At 37.7% G+C, this 21,238-nt stretch overlaps 2 protein-coding genes across 2 annotated transcripts in view; one reads left to right on the top strand and one right to left on the bottom strand.

The window, feature by feature from the left end:
• Positions 1-13,717, bottom strand: part of LOC144663770 (conserved oligomeric Golgi complex subunit 7-like) — a 33,728-nt gene extending 20,011 nt beyond the window's left edge. The window contains exons 1-16 of the mRNA XM_078524841.1: positions 13,585-13,717; positions 13,153-13,197; positions 12,390-12,445; positions 12,063-12,147; positions 11,443-11,532; positions 6,870-6,938; positions 6,635-6,670; positions 6,184-6,304; positions 5,802-5,884; positions 5,145-5,255; positions 3,906-4,064; positions 3,545-3,602; positions 3,336-3,463; positions 3,146-3,220; positions 1,832-1,897; positions 642-804 (exon numbers count right to left, since the gene is read on the bottom strand). Coding sequence (XP_078380967.1) covers positions 642-804; positions 1,832-1,897; positions 3,146-3,220; positions 3,336-3,463; positions 3,545-3,602; positions 3,906-4,064; positions 5,145-5,255; positions 5,802-5,884; positions 6,184-6,304; positions 6,635-6,670; positions 6,870-6,938; positions 11,443-11,532; positions 12,063-12,147; positions 12,390-12,445; positions 13,153-13,197; positions 13,585-13,677 — 1,438 coding nt within the window. The 5' untranslated portion in view covers positions 13,678-13,717. The remainder of the gene's footprint in view (positions 1-641; positions 805-1,831; positions 1,898-3,145; positions 3,221-3,335; positions 3,464-3,544; positions 3,603-3,905; positions 4,065-5,144; positions 5,256-5,801; positions 5,885-6,183; positions 6,305-6,634; positions 6,671-6,869; positions 6,939-11,442; positions 11,533-12,062; positions 12,148-12,389; positions 12,446-13,152; positions 13,198-13,584) is intronic.
• A 184-nt stretch (positions 13,718-13,901) lies between these two features.
• On the top strand, positions 13,902-20,757 carry LOC144663780 (exosome complex component RRP4-like). Its single transcript, XM_078524852.1, has 9 exons — positions 13,902-14,060; positions 14,348-14,449; positions 15,968-16,013; positions 16,368-16,457; positions 16,696-16,761; positions 17,366-17,434; positions 18,542-18,742; positions 19,170-19,295; positions 19,925-20,757. Exons 1-9 carry the CDS (start codon positions 13,942-13,944, stop codon positions 20,000-20,002), a joined length of 897 nt encoding a protein of 298 aa, XP_078380978.1. The 5' UTR covers positions 13,902-13,941; the 3' UTR covers positions 20,003-20,757.
• The last annotated feature ends 481 nt before the right edge of the window (positions 20,758-21,238 follow it).

Raw genomic sequence — 21,238 nt, 5'->3', positions numbered from 1 at the left:
TTTAAGTTACATCAACATTTAATTCACAAAGAAAGACATAGTGTTGTAAAGGAGATCCCGTAACACAAATGTGAACTGTAAAATTTTAGATAATAATACATGTACACTGTAATATAGTGCCAAAACTTTAAAAACACAAATTAAATCGTCTTATTTTTTCACAAATTATGCTGAATTCCCTTTATGAGGCACGCCTGTATGAAACCAGAGCCATCATAGCCCCAAAATGAATACAACTGCCAAGATTCCCTGCAGAAATGTCTCAATGGGCATTGTGGATTGATTCAGGTGTAGAACACAATGCTGTGCTTTTACATAGAATCGTGTGTGTTTGCACTGGTCCTGTTAATTGCAATCCATGTGGACACAGGTTAAAATAGTAAGTCCTTTTTGAAGAAAGTAGCAAAGCAAATTAAACTGTGATGAAAAGCAAAGGTTATTACATGCAGATGTTTATATTTATGATACATATTTTAACAGTCCTGTTCATTATTTTTATTTTTGCAGACACCAAGGAAGAAGAAAACTTGTAAGAACATTTTTAATTTCCCATTTTTTTAGCTGTGATTTGTCATCTGTATTTTACAGTAGAATGTTCTATCAACACAGAACACAAACTAAATAGGAGCCAAGGCAATTACCACAAATCTGAATTAGACGGAATGCATTCTGGAACATTGTCCAGTCCTCACTGAATTCTTCACTTGGTTGGATGTCTACTTTAGGATCCACATCAAGAGAACATTCTTTTCTTAAACTTGAAATGCATTCATCCATTCGTCCTGCATATGCACCAAAGAACTCCTGCAACATAGACAATTGCCTTAATCACAACTTTGTCAACATATAGCACAAAATAATACTTCTTCAACTTTATCTGTCACCTTACTGGTAAACTCTGCGAAGTGGCACGTTAGACCAGCAAAATAATACAACTGGATTGAAAATGCAGGCCAAAGAAGCATCTTAGGTGAGTGACTTACATTTAGTACACTTCAAGCCTCTACATGTAGATCAATTTCAACTATGTAATCTTGTTCCCAGATCTTGCGGGTAGATGAGCCGGAAGGCGAGATCTGGTCAAATCCGATTTGTACCATGTGATTGCCTGTCAGGAATGTGGCAGGCAAGTCAATTGCCCATACCCGAGACAATTTTAAGAAAATCTCAATCAAATGAATAACCAATGCTCAACCAAATGAATAACGAATGCTTTACCATTCTCGTCTTTCCTGGAATAATATCTAGCAGAGTATTTTACTAAAGCTTAAAGCAGAAGGCAATCATAAAAGCTTTAGTTCGGGTAAAAATATTTATTTGATTTAAAAAAATTGTTCATTTGGCGGTTACATGCAATGACTAGACTTCTCTAGATTTTATGCAAATTTGATCGGGTCACGTAATCGAACGTAAATATTCGTATGGCGTATTCTCCATTGTTAAACAACGTTATTCGTTAGAAATAGCTTTATAATGCTACGAAGAACTTAAAAGAAATCTTCTCGACTTTTGAGGCGGACTGAAAACAACGAAACGTCCCAAAAATTAATATTTTATGATTGCGCGCAGGATCTCTAATTTGCTTAAAAAACAGACATTGAATTCCCTTGGGGCCGCATCGCACGTTCAAATTTTAGCGCGGTGACAGCCATATTTTGAAACAGCCAATCAAAAAAATTGAATTTTCTTACTTGACCAGATCTCACCTTCCGGCTCGTCTACCCGCGAGATCTGGGAACGAGATTATCATTTATGTTATTTTAATTGATGCTTTATTTGAGGTCAAAACTGACAGTTTTTTGTTGCCAGAGAACACTTGATGGGTTCTTACCTCCAGGACGTGGCAGAGACCATGAGCTGCATTACCATCAGTAAGGTCTACACAATATTCAACTGCCTGCAAAAAACACAAAAGATTATGTAACAGATGTAACTGAGGTAACATCCACGGAATTAGCTAACAGTAAATTTGGGTGAAGTTGAACATATTCTGGACATTTATATTAAGGGTGTGTTCGTTTGGAAAAATTTGGAATAAGAATATATTCCGGAATATATTCCGGCTATTCTGCTTCTGAGAGCAGAATAGCCAGAATGGAAATCCAAGTATTCCGGAATACGAAGAGCAGCCAAATGAATGCTAACTCGCATTATTCCAATTATGCTTATTCTGGATTGATCCCAAATGAACACGCCCTAAGTGAAGATGCTAAAAGTATACTTACAGTACATATTAATCAGGAATCACAAACTAAAGTTTGTGCATGACATGATTAAAAAGGTGGGGTTTGCCGGTGCCAATGATGTTGAGGTGCATCCTTTCAAGTTTGGCAATGAACCAAACAGTAAATTATAGTTAGTGAGGAATAAAATTATGGCTAACAAATGGAATACAAACTTGACAAACCCAAGACAAACCTTACTAAAAAACATCAGGCTTAAAATTTACCATCTTTACCTTTATCTAGCAGTAGGCAGGGTGTCTGCCACATGAACCTAGTTTTCTGGCCTAGCCACCATGAGTCTCCTATAGTTGTCTGGTAGTATGGCGTAAAACCAAAAGGAAGTGCACAAAGATTCTCGCACCAGTAAGATATACATCTGACAGTCTACCATATTTACTCGAGTAAGCGCCACCCCCAAATAAGCGCCGCAGTCTCGAAGCAGCGCTTATTTGAGGAATTCCGTTTAACTAAAAACAGCACTATAAAGCAACTCTTAAACAAACTTGGACATTTCTTTTCATCGAAAGCGAAGTTTTGCAGTTCAAAGTGATTGTTTTACCACTCGCTTATTAATTTTTCTATCCAACATTCTTACAATACGTTGTTCTGTAAATGCAGTGAAGGCCGCGAACTTTGCCAGGACAGCTAGCACCACTTCTCTCTTCAGAAAGAGACGGATATTGACAATCAAGAGAAGCTATTTTTAATTGCTGTAAAAGATTAGATTCTTTTTGGCTTCCAAATTTTTAATAAGCGCCGCCCTCAAATAAGCACCACCCTCGAATAAGCGCCGCACTTGAGGCGTGAAAATTTAATAAGCGCCGTGGCGTTTATTCGAGTAAATACGGTATGTGAACTGGTAGGGTTGACTTACAGAATTACTGAGGAATGTTTTATTAATAAATTAGCACCTGACTTACCTGTTCAGCAAGGTGAAATATTTTCTCTACAGATTCAGCCATGAATCCAGCAGTCTCCATGAAGCTGTCTGCATGCTGCACATTTTGAACAAACACAGGACACATTAAATGCACCTCTGGCATGCTACATGATTAAAATTGAAATTGTATCTTTTTTAAAAAATATGTAAGGGTAGCTAGACATCCTTACCAGCCTTGTTGCTTGTAACTGCTCCACAAGGAATGTCTGCTGTAGCGTGGGATAATCCAACAAGTATGGAATGTAAGGCGAGTATACTACGTCAACCAGCACATTCACAGCATGCACACTGCATTTGTCTGATGTGACAAAAAAAGAAAGTTACTGGTGTTTTTTTAACAAACGTCACGGTCAAATTGAGGAACAGGGATCTTTTGTACCTTGCTGTGAGACTTGTGAGACTGCCTTTTCCAAGCCATGAGCAAATCGTAAGGTGACCTGTCAGTGACAAGAAAGCAGTTGAGATTCATAAAAGACAACATGGTCTTTGAATTTCTAAATTTAGCCTTTAGGGACAAAACAAAATTAGCTTGCGATTTGCATATTATAAGAACATGCTTTTTACAAATTCCCTTATCACTTTCCCCTGATGAAAGCTGAAGTTTTAACCGAAATGTTGGGACTTTTTACGGAAATTTCACAAACACTTTTTAAAACCAGAGTAACATTTTATATTTTTAATCATGATCATGGTCTTTGCCTAAAACACAGACAACAGTACATAACTGACAGATCAGTTACCTGTCGCAGCTCGATCAATTTTCCAATGATGTTTGGCTCATTCTTGATAAACTCTGTGATGCATGACGACAGTGACGGGTCTAAGTGAGCAAGTGTTTGACTAATGAGCGTGCACAGCACTGTTCCAGGTTCATTGAATACTTGCCCACACCAGGTCACCTGTGAAACACATAAGAGATTACCTGACTTCTTCTAGTGAGTTCTGGTCATTAGTTTTTCTTGGTTGTTTGGGTATTACTAGTAAGATTGGTGTATATTTCAAGACACCTAAAACTAAGAGTGTACAATGCATTTTATAAGCAAGATGGATCATTAATTTTTGACAGAAACTCATAAGGGTTGAAATGTGTAACACGGTTACAGCGTTTGAATATTCATTTTTGCCAAGTACCACATTTGGAAACACAATGCGTAATGACACACACAACACAACAGGATATTTTGCGGTGAGTTACTTAAATTCCGAACTAAGCGCCGTAAATTCTTACAGAAACTAAAGAAATTCATCAAGTGCATCCAAGTGAAGTTCTCCACACTTCTTAACGAAGATAAAACAGGAGAATTTAACCAAATTTAACTTTATTCAACCAAGCTTGTTCAAAAACAAGATTACACCATGTAGCGCGAGCTAGCGCGCACTGTTTTTTTTTCGTGATTTTCCAAATATGGTACTTAATGGATACAAATGTGCAAACGTTTTGTACAAGACAAATCATAGGGAGTTACACGTTTCAACCCTTATGGGTTTCTGTTTTTGATTAATTAATTTTACAGTGCTTTCATTAAGCACTGAGGACCGACTTCTTTGCTCTACTTGCTTAGAGAAGTTGGCTACTTCTCTTCTCAAAATTGAAGTAATTAAAGAAAGACTCTTTTATACAGGCTGTTACTCTACTCAATCTAGCTGCCTATTTCAAATTTTATTGAATCCCCGAGTTTGTCATTATGGTAGATTCTATTAACAGGTGCTGCATGTACATCGTCAAGTCAATAACAAACTGACTGATTTTTAATCATTTTATCTTATTCTACTTTGGCTCTGGTCGTTCAAAGAATGGCTAATGCTATCCAAAAAATAAGTGTCTGTGATCACTGATTAGTGATCTTTTATCTGGACAACATCAACCATCTTTTGAACAACCGATCTCTGGGGAACAAGAACTCAACAACAGTGTTGTTCAGCAGAGGTTGGCTGTTCAAATGGTGAATTATTATTGTGTGTAGTTTAGTCATGTTTACCTCTGTATGCCAGGTTGAGAGGATCACATCATAGAATGTCGACAACCACTCCAGCATTGATTTATTTGGATCTTCAACACGGACCTCATTCCAAGTCCTTTGGAGCTTTGTCTATTGATTTAGAGTTAATTGCAAATCAATAATCATGAAAGTTACAGGTGTAGTAATCAAGGACCACAGAGAAGGAGGGGCTAGCGGGGGACTTTAGCCCCCGCCCCCACTTTTGTACAGTAACATGAAAAAAATTATAATGAATAAAAAAAAAAGGGTCAGTGGGTAGTTATACTGAACCTTTTGTGGAGCAACGTGTTTGTTGTTTTAAGCAATACTATTACCAAAACGTTTTAAGCACTGAATGTTTAAATTTTTAATTTCAAATGCATTTTCCGGTATCTAAAAGAAATTGAAATCCAAATTTTCCCGGGGGAGCATGCCCCTGGACCTCCCCCCCTACCTAGTGGCTCACACTTCCCCCCACTCAAATTATTCCTGTGCGGTCCCTGGTAATGTATGTAGCGTTGTCTTAATTTATGATGTGGAAAACACATCATATCATAATCAAATGGCATTTTTAATATACTGGTACATAGTAATCACTGTAACAAATAATTTATTTATTTAAGGGAAGAGAAATCTGTTCTTAATAATTATACAAACCTTATGACATCTGATGTAATAATTCTGAAGTTGATCCAGCCTTTCAATGTTTGAAAATATTTTAACATATTCTTTGGTGTCATCTGTAACCAAATAATAAAGAAGGAGCATGTGTTTGTTGTATCCCGTCTTAACACAGCACATGTACAACACGGACAAGTATTTTTTTACTTTCAATTATAAAATGTAACTTAAATAGCAAGAAAAATCGTACATAATTCAAATACATCATATGTACATGAAGTTGCATGGTCAGCATAAGCACCAATAATTCCAGACTTGCCTTATTTCTGAGGAATGTACACCAAATCTTAGTTTAAAATGACTCCTTGTAAAAAAAAAACTTCTAACTACTAAGGATGCTTTTTAAAACCATCCTTACCAAGAGAGTGATTATTAAAAGCAGCCACAATCTTTGGACTCAGGAGAGCCTCCAGCCTGTTCTTGAGACCTTCAAGGAGTCGACGCCTCTGTGCATAATCAGGGACATCTTGTAATACAGTCTATAAATGAAAAGAAGATTAACATTTATCACTTAAGCATTCATCGAAAATGTATATGTTGTGGTTTAATTTTATCTTTGGTTTAAACTTTTTTAAACCAGTTTGAATTTTATTTCCCTTTGTTTCAGATTATGATGATGAACATAAGACAATGAAAAATAAAAATCAAACTGGTTTGAAAAATTTTAAACCAAATATAAAATTGAACCACAACATATACATGTCTTACAGTAAAGTACATGCTGATGCACCTTTAGAACTAAAAGTGATAAATATTAAAGAAAACTAACTAAAGGTAAATTATAAATCATGGAATATATGTATACTTACTAAACTCTTATGCATTCCTTCAAGCTTTGCTGCTATCTGAAATTGGAAGACACTGATCACTACATGTGAAACACTGTAAATTTAAACCCTCCATTTACCAGTTAACAACCAAAGGCTTATTTATCAAAGTACAAAAATGATTGAAATATGAACAAAAAACAAACTAATAATTATTACTTTAATGTGGCGACTTTCCATTTGGAACAAATAATAAATTTAAACTTTACAAACTCACAGCCTTGACATCTCCTGATTCAAAAACTTTATCCACATCAGATGACAGCACTGTCCAGTTATCTGCTTCCTGTAATAAATTGTACCAAGCATGAAAAATTAGTTATTGTTGATCAGTCCTGTAAACACCTTTTAATTCTCGTGAGTGACAAACAACTTATTTCTTCTTCTGATATCGATGAAAATATCAGGTGAAAGGTAAACAGGTGACAAGAATAAAAAAGATAATTATATACAGAATAATATTGCCTTAATAATTGTAAAAAAATTCCATAATTGATTGTTATTGTCCTTCATTATTGCGTGGATGTGCAGCTCTGATCATTAGAATACTAAATTGCTGTCATTCCCCCAGGTAGCACAGGGTCAAACTAAATGGCGTGGGTGGGTGAGTCGTGGGCCGTGCGTCGTGGGTCGTGCGTCGTGCGTCGTGGGTCGTGGGTCGTGGGTCGTGGGTCGTGGGTCGTGGGTCGTGGGTCGGTCGTGGGTTTTGGGTCGTGGCAAGTTCGCCCCCGATGCAAAGGAGCATTCTCACCGATTTGTTATTTTTGGATACCGTTTTTCTTATTAACAAAAAGATGTTTTTCTTTTATGTCTGGCGCACCGTTTCGCTTTTTTCCCTTCATGTCCGCCGGACAGACCTTGGCGTGCAGGCTGTTTTCCGAATGAGAATTTTCTCATCGGCGTTTTGGTCCCGTTTTGGTAACAACCAATTTATTGAACGATTTCATGTAGGTAGCTTGGTGGTTCTTCATTTTGTGTCGATTAAATGATCATGTCATTCATTTATTTGTTTTTCCAATTTTATCAGGGAAGTCACGCTAGCCAATATATTTTATAATTTTTAAAGATTCGTGGCTTTTCTTGGTCATTTCAAGTGAAAAAGTTAGAACTTCTCGAGTCTAACTTTAAGGGATTTCTACAGAACACCTAATGGATTTTTTTTTCCTGTGCATGGCCAACTTTTTATTCCTCTAATGAAAAAAAAGAGTTTCTTTTCAGTTGATCGCTTCCTACCAGTGATCCAATTAGTGGCGTGGGAACGCTCAAGTATGATTGGTTTAAATAGGTGAAATGTACATGTCATTCTCGTCCCCATAGCCCTTTCGTTTCTCTTAGCCGGCTGGGCCTTGGCACGAGGAAACAAAGGGCTCTGGGGACACAGAATTTCCAGTCCTAGATTCTAGGACTTCCGGTCTTCATGTATGCAGTCATGACGTTTCAAAAGAATGTATGAGAGAGTCGTTACGTTTTCGACTTTCGTTTAGGAATTCTTTGTTCCAAACAGCCAATCAAAAAAATTCGAATTAATTCAAAAATCCTATGTCCCCAGAGCCCTCCGTTTTCTCGTGCCAAGCCGGCTAAGAGAAACGAAAGGGCTATGGGGACGAGAATGTGTACATGTTTGCTGAAAGCATTTGCGGAAGCATTATCAAAACTTGCACTGTCTGGGACTACAGCGAAAGGAACTATTTATATTCTTATAATGACTTAATAATTGTACACCGGTTTTAAGTACTAGAGATTTGTTTCACAAGGCCAAATCGATGTTGCTGTTTCAGAATCCGAACTTGCAGTTTTGTCGTCGACCGCGGTCAAACGACAGAAATATGCCAAAAACAAGACAAGTACTTCGAAGATACGGTTTAAATTTTCATAATTTAAATTTTCATACATTACTGGTATCGTGACAATTTACGAAGCTTTTTGGGGCTTTATTAAAAAATGTTTGAAAATGGTGATATGTGAACTTTTCTGCGCCATTTTTTCAAAGCACTTTGGTTCAGATGTAAAACATTTAAAAAGTAAAAACACTCTTATACCTGGGAAAACGGGAATGTTTAGGAAAGCGTGACTCTCGCGTGACTAAGTTATCGTGACGTTGTGTTTTAGGTCAAAGTATACATGAGTGACAGATGTCAAACGAAAGGTGTCAAGGATTTGCGAGGCAGTAGTTGTTGTACACTGTTGTATGTTGTACAATTAAACATTGTGCTTATTGAGATGCCTTTCCATCACCGCAACAGGGAATATGTTTATTTACACTCAGCAGCTATTTTTTTCTCATACTAAGGGACGGATCATTATTTTTTTGGAGGGGGTGGGGGTGGATGAAAAATATTGAAAAAAATTGTTTGCAGGGACTGGAAAGACAAAATAAATTGTTTGCAAACCCGATATGTATAACAAAAAATAGTAAGAATTTCAAAAAAAATTGTTTACAGAGGTACATAAACTAAAAAAAAAAGTTTGCAGAGGAGAATTTTTCATCCCCCCCCCCCTCCAAGAAAATAATGGTCCGTCCCTAACACATCAATAAGAAACAAAATTCCCCGAAATAGGAGGAAAAGCTGCCTATAAGACGTTTGAATGCGGTGAAGGCGCGTCGACATTTGACCTTCCGTTATCAATTGAAGCTTGAGGCTGCAGATGCACTATCGAAGGCTGCGTTTAAAGAGATTAAAGGGAAATCAAAACTTGCAATGTCAAGCACTGTAGCGAAATAAACGTTTCATTTTGTTGAACTGACTAAAGTTATATTTTAGACCATTATTTTAAAATAAAAAAGTTTATGTTATTTTTGCATATATCCTGCGAAACCAAGAAACAAGAAACCCAGTGGAAATATTTCGACACTAGTTTGCCACTGATCCACACACTGGTCCCTGATTAAAATTCCGATTTTACACAGATGAAATGGCAGAAATAGAAGTAGCTGATCTGCTTATCAGCCAAACTGAAGAAACTTGTCCTTGTCGATGCAATCGTTTTAAGGGTGTTCTTTTTTGTTTAAGATTTTTCAGTTTTTCTGCGAACTAGTAGCCTGCGTGGCTAACTGCGTGGCCGGAGTTCAAAGGGGAAAGAGAGGGGAAGTTCTAGCGGTAGTCTCATGCAGCGTATATTGTAACACCTCCATTCGAGGTCTTTGAATGAGTGAGCTCAAATTTTCGGCCTTGTTAAGCGTCACACATTTTTTGGTAAATTTAAAATCCAGAGATAGCTGGTAACTCAGCTTATACACCCACGACCCACGACCCACGACCCACGACCCACGACGCACGACGCACGACCCACGACGCACGCCAATTAGACAATCTCGGTAGCACATACTCGTTTAGTAACTTTGACAAGGGTTGTTAGCCAACAATTGGCCGGCCAGTGTGGAGGGAATGCTCTTTTTAAATCAACGACAATTGCTTAGTTTTAAATAGTATTTTTAGTTTACAGTTAGGTTTCGTGCATCTTGTAGAACAGCTACATGTACATGTATCTCCAGCTAACACATACAGAGCTGCTCACAAAACTGGTGCACTCCCAGTTACTTGGAAGTCAGAAGCAAGGACACTGACCAGACGACGGTCGAATAGTATCCCGTGATGCATTTCGTTTCATCTTATATTATCACTGCGTACGTGACCTAATCAGTATTGTTCAGCTCTCGCGAAGTGAGAAGAAGCGTTCGCCATGGCGTGTTTCCGGACTAGTTTTGATTCAAAAGCTGCTGCTTTCGAGGAAAACGACTTATTCTACGTTCACTGCGTTTCAAAGGAGAAGTTCAGTGTCACATTGAAGGGATTTACCTGTGTTTCGCTAGTATACAGAGAAATACATGTTAGTGTTATCGAACAATTGGACGAACGTCGAAGAGCTCTCGTTCCTGTGACAGTCAAAAATTCGGCTATAGGGGAGCTATTTGTTGCTGGAGTGTTAATAAAGAAGTCCTGTGCTGATCCGAATCGGTTTTCTTACATTTCTTCTTACATCTCTATCGATCTCTAGTCCATCTGCTTCGCAACTGGCGGGCTCGTTCGGCGTTGTTTAGTACATAATCTGTAAATGCATATTTGAGCTTATTATTACGGTTATTTTTCACCAGTTGTAAGCATTTCACTAATTTGAAGAGTACAGTTATAAAATTACTTTCGAAATTAGTCATTTTGAATGTAAATATAAATGGCAATGATGACAAAGCGCTCACGAAAGAGCCCAGCGATTGTTGCCTGGAACAGACATTACACATGCTTCGCAGCACGTGGCGCTGGTTTTCGATCGAAATTTCAGTCATCTTTGATCGCTGAAAAAGTCATTAAGATGCGGGTACTTCTCGGTACTTCTTTGCAAGTACAATAATACGACCTTCATTCTGCTAGCGTGAGACCCATATTTAGTAGAAACCTGCTTATTATCCGAAGAATAGTGAATATTTATGACCTCGTCGCAGGTCAGTGAACACTTTGTGAAGGAAAGTTAATCAAAATAATCAAAATAAAGGACGTTTTTTAACAAACCACGGTCATAGGACAATTGCAAATCAATGAAAGTATGACAAGCAACAAAATAATACAATTTTCTTGCTTTTGACTGGAAAAAAAATACGAAATGTGCCGTAGAAAAAGCGGCGTTATTTTACGGTGGAATCCACCATAACTTCCATATTGCGTGAAGTGCGCGGAGAATTGCACCATGGGATACTATTCGATCGTCGTCTGGACACTGACCTTGTCCTGGATTTTGACATTTTGCAGGACTGTTTTACATGTAAAAACACAATAACATAAGAGGTAAAAATGTACCTTCAAAGCCCTTGATGCATCCTGCATTCTTGTTTTTACTGTGTCAATTTCCATCAACATCTTCATTGACTGTGCCGTGTTTTCTTCAACCTTAAAAAAGATAAAATTAAAAATAGTCACGTTATGTACAATAACTGTACAGTACAACTATATGTATGTATAATATTTGAGCTTTGACATTGTGTTCATACTCTGATACTAGGATGAAATTGAATTTAAAAATAACTGGCCATATCAGTACCGTAGAATTCCGGTTATAAGCCCTGGGCTTATACAACTTCATAAGGGGTTTTTGGTGGGCTTATAAGCGGAGGGGCTTATATCCGGGAGGGCTTATATGCAGAATGAAAAAAACGTTTCAAAAAGAGCCACGGGAGTGTTGATGACAATACGTTTTTAAGTTAAAAACACATAATAAAGCAACATTTAGCCCTATTCAGTACTGTCATCTGGTAGAGGGGGGCTTATATCCGGGGGGGCTTATAACCGGATGTATTTTTTTGTTTCCAGGATGATGGGCCTATAACCGGGGGGGCTTATAAGCGGGGGGGGGAGGGGGCTTATAACCGGAATTCTACGGTATGTGAATATGTTTTTAAATTAAAAAATATCACTCTTACCACTCTGATGTCCTCTTTCACAAGATTCATTTGTTCCTTTAGAAGCGAAGCATCATGACGTATGTTCTCTATCTCTCTTAGCACCCTGATGAAGGAATTATTAAATAGTAATATTATTATAATTAACCATTAAAAAATTGAGCACTTTTCCAGCAACCTACAGTAATCATGGCTAAGGTTTCTATACTTGTTCTGTAAAATAAAAGAAAACTTAGATAATTATGTAACAATAGTGAGGAATAGTCACTGATTAAGTGATTCTCATATAAATTCCAAAAAAAATCCTTGATATACAGCCACACATCTGTTTATTTGACGAAACTGTACCTTGGAATGTTGTTCACTGATTGATTACTGGTCTCCTCCAAAGCATTGTTAACTTCCTAAAGACAAAATATGGCATTAACTGTATGCTGTAATGCCATCAAAGAAATTTACATCACACTAAACATGAGACACATTGTATAACTAATATAGTTACGATAATTTCTTTCATTATTATGTTCACTCAACAGGTTGATCTATATAACAGCAAGGCAAGTTTAACCAGAATTCTGCTGAATTCTTCACATTTAGCCTAAGTACTTATAAATAGTGAGGTAACCTTTTAATCCTCTGTAAGCACACAACATTTAATAATTCTCCTTACTAATTTTTAATGTTGTTAAACATGCAGTTTTGAGATTTTGGTGGTGTATCAAGACCACATAAGATAACTGTGGATCATTCTTGGAAATTATAGCTGACTTGATTGGTTGAAATTCAATTGCCTCCCAGTGTTTTCAATAAGCACCAACAGTCCACAAGAAGTATCAGTTACTTTGCTCTTCTTTGCTCAGAGAAATTTCAAACATTTGGTTACTCTACTCAAGACTACAAGCCTCCAACAAATGAACTGCCTACTTCAAATTATATTTAAGCCCCTTATATTATCCTTAACAAAAAAATATATTGTTCAAACTGAAACTTAAGGCCAATTAAATTCAGCAAATTATATGTCTCCATTATAAACTTTTTAGGGGAGTGTTGTGCAGAGAATGCACTACTGTTTACAAAAATATATCATAGTTTTGTTGTTTTTCCTCCAAACCTGGATAAATAGCTGCAACTTCATGACCAAGTTTGATGCATGAGCCTGTAAGAAACATAGTTAGACTGAATACCTTTAAAAGCGTAAAGGTTCCTTACTTATAAATTGTCAGGTTTACCATGAAAATACTGTGTTAAAATGAAGTTGCGATGTCATATCTATCAACTTCCAGATTTGGAGAGAGGGGGGGGGGGGGGGGATTTATTAGAGAGGATGAAGATAATAATTTTGAATGTTGATGTAGGGATATTTATTATTATCCTCATTCTTACAATGTAGTTTGGCCTGCTTCTATAATATTCTTTCATCAACATTCGAAACTAGTATTTTAGAAAGGGTAATTATACTATCAGAAGATCTAACTCTGGCACACATACACACAGCAATTTATCATAAAGCTCAAACATGTACACGTTGCAAACTAGAACTTACGTCAATGGGAGTTCGATCATCGCGGATTCTCAGCGCCGAATTCACCCACTCTTTAACATCAAAGTTCTCATCAGAGAACTTGGAAAAGTCCATTTTGATAAAAGAAAACAAAAACAAAAGAAGACAACAGCGCCAACTCACAACTCATTTGCCGCCATTTTGAATTTTCTAGGTAAATACGTGGTGTAACAATCATATAGTGGTTTATTCTATATGGTTTTTACACCACAAGGTTATCGATCAAAGAGTTACCGCTGTTCGCTAGTTCTGCCCAGTCTCCAACCGTTTCAAAATGGCGGCCGAAAGTTGTGTTCTTCTCGTTCTTCACGTGTAGAGATTCATTTTAGCTGAAAGAAGATGTCTGTAGATGCGAGGTTACCAAAGAAAAGAAAAAGAATCTCAGCTTTAGCTGGATTTGAGCCAAGGCATATTGTGTCTCCAGGAGATGTCATAACAGAAGACACTGGATACATGAGGTATAGGTTGCTTGCATTCCTGACAAATTTTGAAATGAAGATTGAGCTTGACTTTACTCCGAACTTAACTAATTTCTTTACAAATTCTGATATTGCATCTCCAATATTCAAATAAAATCACACTCTTCTTTTTTCTGATTTTGTGAGAGGTAAACAAATGGTCATTATCCAGTGAAACATCCTTAAACTTGGCAAACTTAAGTATTTTTTTTTTTTTAAGATGCTCTTTTGAACTTCAGAGTGGCTGTTGTTGTTCTGAGCTGACGTGGAATTTTATGTCTTTTCAGGGGCCATGGTACTTATGTTGATGGTGACAAACTAATAGCTTCTGTTGCTGGAGTTGTTGAGAGAGTAAACAAATTGATCTGTGTACGACCATTTAAAACAAGGTATACCATCATTTGTCGGGCAAGTACTAAAACCTGAAACGACATACAAAACCAACCGAAATGAAACCACGGAAACTGCCAAAATGGCCGAAACGAAACTGCCGAAACAACCAAAACGGCCAAAACAAGTGAAAAGAAACGAAATCAACAAAACTAACAAAACTTCAAGATTTCCACCCCTTACCATACTATACACTCTGCTTTTAATAGCCTACTATGCACTCCGGTTAGCCTGTTTACAGTTAGCTTTCAACCCAGGGGGGGTACTCCGACTTGTAAATGACGGGGATGATCGAATGAAGGCAAAACTCAGGACCCAAAAAAATCCCTTAGTCTTCCGACATAACCCAAAAAAATGCCTGGACCAAAAATAACCCCTAAAAAAAACCCTTGTCAAATTACCCCTTAAAAAAGGAGGGGCAATAACGTTCGCGTTTGATTATTCATCATACCATAAATACGGCAAGGCTGTGCCAAAGCACTTTAGTTTGTTTCAGGAGCCCATGTTTGTTTTTAATACCCTAAAAGATCCACTATTTGAATCAAGTCATCCAAAAAAATACTTGCCAAATCTTCTTACCCAAAAAAAATCCCAGAATCGACAATTTGAGACCCAAAAAAATCCTTCAATCATCCCCATCATTTACAAGCCGGAGTACCCCCCCTGGGGCTTTCAATAGTAGTAATGGGTTTTGCTTGTTTTGGTAATTTCCTTTCGTTTCAGCTGTTTTGGTGGTTTCGGCAGTTTTGTTGTGGCCGTTTCGTTTGTTTTGCTCGTTTCGGGGGTTTCCTTTCGTTGTTTCGGGTTTTAGTACATGCCCATTTGTCCGGCCTTATCCCCCACTCAGGGGCAAGGAGCTAAGCTAAGCAATACCATCATTTGTAATATAGCATTTAATCATTTCACAGAAATTAAAAAAACCTCTTGTTAGCTTTAATACATGTAAGTGGCAGGAGTAAAGTAGAAGTGAAGAAGGGGAAAGTAAGTCCAAAGTGTGAAAGAAGAGAGTTATAAAGAAACATTGTGAAGGGATGGGAACAAGTAACTTTACTTTGTACCATGGTGTGGTGTATGCAAGGTTCCAGGGTGTATAAAAAATTAAAAAAGACAACAAAGGTAAAGTCTGCTTTGTGACCAGCATGAATTGGCTAGGAGCATTGCTATTCCCCTTGTATGGGATGCCTGTTCATCCCGTCAATCCTCCCTGCATTTTGTCGGCTTGCCCAATTCAATGCTACCTGTTTATAGTTCTGGACTGAGAAAGGTTATCAGATGCACTGTGTTCTGCCTGAGAACACAACACATTATCCCCAAACCAGGCTTAAAATGGGATCTCTCCATCTACAGTCCAGTGGGGGTAACTGTTAGACCCGCCATGCCTGTGGTCCCTATAATATGTAACCCTTCCTTCCTAAGATCTGTTGCAAAGTTTTCCAAACGTAGGGCTTGTAAGCGAGAGTATGCAGTATTTTGCTTCAGTTGTTAAAATAAATAAATTTAATGTTTCCTCACTGCAGGTACAATGGAGAAGTGGGTGATGTTGTAGTTGGTAGAATTACAGAGGTGAGGCAATGCTGTGTTAAAAATTAACCATGAATTTAATTCAGTGGTGAATTGTGTCACTATGCAGTCATAACTCAAGTTAACATAATTTGTTTGCCATAGTGACATAGAACTTACTAGTATAATAAAATTATGCAGTCATGAACAACAAATCTGGAGGTTATCCCTATAATCAAAGACTCCCTTAAAAAATAATATAACAGAGTCATCAATAAAAAACTATTTAAAAGTTACAATTTTAGAAAAGTATCTGTCTAAGTTTAAAAAGTTCAAGGCTGCTGGCTTTTACAATGTCCTTACTTATTTAACAATGAGTTTTTAATTTAATTAAAAGTTTCTAAATTTTTTTAAAAGGTTGGACAGAAAAGATGGAAAGTGGAAACCTTTTCAAGGCTGGACTCAGTTTTACTGCTTTCCTCAGTAAATTTACCTGGTGGAGAACTGGTAAAAAAAGAAAACATATTTCCTCCTAACGTGGTTTTGTTTCCTTTACTCAATGATTATAACCATAAGTTACATAACCACTTACAAAGGTGATGCCATAACCACGCAAGAATCAAGACCTACTGACTACAGATAATTTGCGACACCAGAAATAATATCTTTCTCATTGTATAATTATATACTTGCATTTTTTTATTACACCCATTAATTTCAACTCTCATTCTTCATTTTACAACAGAGAAGACGATCTGCTGAGGATGAATTGATGATGCGTCATTTTCTTGCAGAGGGGGACCTGATTAGTGTATACTTTTGAAATCTGTTTTTAGGAAATGATGTAACGTAACTTTGTACCCATTTATGCATGTTTTACAATGTTTGTAGCTTTTAAAAGTCAGCATGTTTATTATCCGCCGACCGGTTAGCTCAGTGGTAGAGCGCCGGACTGTCGTGTGGGAGGTCTCGGGTTCGACTCCTAGACCACACCAACACTCAGGGTCTTAAAATAACTGAGGAGAATGTGCTGCCTTTGTAATTACATCTGCAAATGGTTAGACATTCTAGTCTTCTCGGATAAGGACGATAAACCGTAGGCCCCGTCTCCTGCATCTTCAGTGTTATAATCAGCAGGGGACGTTAAAGAACCCACACACTCATCACAAAGAGTAGGGCATGAAGTTCCCGGTGTTGTGGTCTGTTCTATTCCATGGGTTGGGTGGTGGGGTGAGATCATACACATGGAAGGATAGCGGCTGCCATAGGCGCCTTATATGCTGATGTCCGGTCTCATCCCATAGATTCGAATTGTGAAGCACATTGATCACGAGCTTTGTAAATGCGCTATATAAGCACCCATATCATCATCATATCATTGGTGGTCTTTTAGCATTCTCCTTGACTAAACCCAGGCAGAAGTGCAGTCAGTCTATAGTGACGGTTCCCTTTCCTTACACACTCGTAGTCTCAAATACGGAAAGGTTGGTTTGGCTTAAAATTTTGTTGTTATTTTTCTTTTTCTTTTTTTACAGCAACACCACAACCTGAAAGTGAGAGATGGAATTTTAATAATATGTCACTTCCACCACTCAGCCTCAAATCATTTCTAACATCAACTTTCTTAATATCAAAATATTATTGTCAGTCCAAAATTAGGCACATACTAGGGATTAGACCACAGCAGGGCTATCGCCTTATAATAAAGTGTAACCCACTGAAAAAAAGTCATTCAATTTTAAAAAAATTGTCTTTATACTCTTACATGACGGAGTTCAGCCACTGTTAAGTATCTGAGGTGAAATGGATGATTCTACAAACTTTAAAGGTTTTGCACTAAATCCAGTGATTCCTCTTGTTGGTTTAACGTTATATCAGGATATAACTGTTATGTGTAGGATCAAACTCTCCCATGGGAAATAACGTTACACGAATAACCTTCATGAAATGTTAATAGCAATGATGGTGTCAACTCTGTTATATTTTAATTTTGATTTTCACGTTGCACTTTTATACACAATTTCAAAAATTGTAGTCATGATAATACACTCAGTTGTTACATTTCATTTTTCTCACTCACTCACTCACTCACTCACATATCATTCATTGCTTTTTATAACGCAGTAGACTTATATCACTACACTCACTTCACTTACAATTATAGCACTTTAGTCTACACCATTTAGGCCCATAGGGAGGGAGGCACAATGGGTTTGTCCGCACCACCCCCACAAGCTGTGGCCGTCTGTCTATTGAGAAATAGGTGGTTTAAATATGGTTTAAAAGAAAGTGATCAATCAAATCAATCAATCAATCAATCAAGTTTATTTAATCTTGGAGCTGATGGGGCTGACTAGGCCCCTAGCAAACATGTGCTTATATGTCGAGAAAAAAATGCAAAATTTGTGTATATACAAATTGGAACATTAATTAATTGAAGGGCATTAAATTCATAAAAAGAAACTATCTAGCTGCGCACAACATTGCGAAAGGCCTGAAGAAATCCCCCTCCCCCATCGGCTACAGGCTTGCCATTTGAGTTGGTGATGGTGTTGTGTGCTCACTATTTAATTCCACACGTTATGTTGCAGCTCAAAGAAGGCACTCTTGTTCAAGTGCCACCCTCATTAGTAAAACGCTGTAAGACTCATTTTCACAATCTACCTTGTGGAGCCACTGTAATCCTGGGTAACAATGGCTATGTTTGGATTAGTCCTTTGGACGATGAAGAAGTTACACTGACAGACGGTCAGACTGAAAGACTCCCTGATGATGATACAGAACCCAAACAGGTTATTATTGACAACGAACATAATTTATATTATAAACAAAATACTACACTTGCTTTCATTGGCTCTTTGCCTATGACCAATGAGGTTAGAGATAAACAATTGTGTAACGTCCCATAATGTTGCAAGTAGCGTGAGTCGTTTGCGTGAGCTAGACCCAGAGACTCCATAAATAATGCCCAACTATTTTGCACAGGGTTGCTTAAAGCAGCGACAAATCTCCATCTAAACTTAAAAATCCTCAAGTTCTTTTCCTCAGCTCAAGTCGTTGTAATAACAAAACAGCACAAAAAATAAAGCCAATTACACAATTCATCCACCAATGAAAGATTTTTTTAACCCTGTAAAAAATTTAGATTTCAGTTTTCTATCACTGGTAGACCTTGTTAATAATCTAATACAAGCTGCGTTATACCTTGATTGTTTTCAGATACAAGACTCTGATCGCGAGACAATAGCACGGCTTCGTAACTGTGTAGTGACACTTACAGATCATGGAGTGATGCTATTCAATACTTCCTTACAATACGCTTATGACGCCTCACTGAGGCACTCGGTAAGCATCTTTGTCACTAGCCGCAGTGGCGATTTTTCACTCAACTGGTCTTGTGCACATTTTTTACATCTGCGAGGCAGGTTGCATCATGAATAACTTACCTGTGCTGTTGCTGCAAAATTGCGCTAAGGTTGTGCTAACGATTTTATCTAAGCCCAGTTTCCTCAGTCAAAATCGTTACTTTTGCTGCGACTTCTAGTAATTGAAGTGCTGTTCCGAGATCCTATGGAAACTCAGATGTGCTCAGGAGGCGGGGGGTTAGCTTGGAAGGTTTTGAAGTGAATATAAGCCTTTTCGTGCCTAAACTAAACGATGAGGTTGGTGTAGAGGTGGACTTCGTCTTGCTCAGATAACTACTAGTCAAAATTGTGTATTGGTTTCATTTGCTCGCCTATAGGAACAGCATACTCGTTCCTCGAATTACTGCAATCTCATGACCTCACATTGTATTGTGAGTGGACCGTTACGGGTTTTCTTTTTATGCCTTCATTTAGTTTAAGTTTTCGCAGTTCTGCTAGCCCTTACTGACTCTTAGTTAGAAACCGGGATACGCAGTGTGGGCCGCTTTGACCAGCCGCAGATTTTGGTTACACTTGTGTAACATCTTTTTGTTGTTATTATTGTTTCAGGTAAAGGAATTGTTGAAACCTGAAATTCAAGAAGAAATAGCTGACACTGTCCGTCAGCAACTAATACAAGAGATGTAAATCGTTCTGTGACCTTTTTTAGTGCCACTGCACAAGTTAAATATAAATCACTGTAAACAATGTTTTGTGGACTACAGATGAGACTAGCATCACTGATATGTAGCTTGCTAGGGTATCACGGAATCGGTATTTATTACTGTCTCAACTAAAAATGAACTTAGACCAATAAAAATTTCCATCTGCTTTATCTATCGCTTACAAAATGGCACACTTCATCTGTGTTAAACACCAGTCCATAAGCTACAAATTTCCAAAAAAGTCACTGAATGGACGAACCCGGGAGGTTTCAAGCTACCCCGGTCCACCAGCATGGGCGATTGAATGCAGGGAATGTTTTCGCCCGGTTGAATGGCGCCCTGTCCGCGAGTAAGTCCGGCGACTGACCAGGCTGCTCGCGATCCTAGTTATTTCTTTAACGGTCTTTTAACGAGGAGAACAGTGTTTTGTCGGCTCTCACTTGTTTAAACCTATGTACGAGGCAAAGCGTTGGGTATAACTGCTTTCAAAGTCTTCAAAACTGAAACTAAGAAAGTACAATGGGAAAAGGTTATTTTTAAAAGCTATAACTATATTCTCTATCCAGCCGATAACTATTATTTATTCACTTCTGAATTGTCTACAGTCACACTCTACCTTTTACTAGTGTTATTGTGTTATTTTATACTTGTAACAGCTATGTATGGGGACACTGCAATTGCAAATTTAAAACTTTATAGAATAGGTCATATTGAAGAATAAAAATTATCAACTAGTGATATTGTCTCAATGCATCATCAGACAAATGCCTGACAATCAGCAAGGAAAGTAAGATTGTTTGACGTAAAAATTTCCATATTATGCATCGCAATGTAATGTTTCAAGAAAGATTTAGGAATAATACCTTAATGTAACAGGTAATTTTTACGACAATTTTTGCGATTTTGGATGAGCGATATATTGCGACACAATTTTTGAGAGTTTGGAGAATTTGGCGGGTTTTTTTTTGCGATTTTAACGGGCGCGGCACGTTTCCCTTCCGTAAACCGGCGGTGAGCGACACTTGCAATTTTCTTCACCATCATCGAAGTATGTTTCTACCAAGAAAATGCGTGTCACTACCCATGGTCAAACCCGGAACCTCTGGCATGATAACATCCCTCTCTCACCACTACACCACCCCGAAAATTTTTTAGCGGAGCTCCCAGAGCAGAGCCCCATACACATAGAAAATTAACAGAACCATGCTTTTGGTTTTTC

Source organism: Oculina patagonica, chromosome 1 (genome assembly GCF_052425735.1).
Source record: "Oculina patagonica isolate OP01 chromosome 1, crgOcupat, whole genome shotgun sequence".
Taxonomy (NCBI): domain Eukaryota; kingdom Metazoa; phylum Cnidaria; class Anthozoa; order Scleractinia; family Oculinidae; genus Oculina; species Oculina patagonica.
The sequence above is the reverse complement of the archived record's forward strand: the minus strand, read 5'-3'. Positions and strand labels throughout refer to the sequence as shown.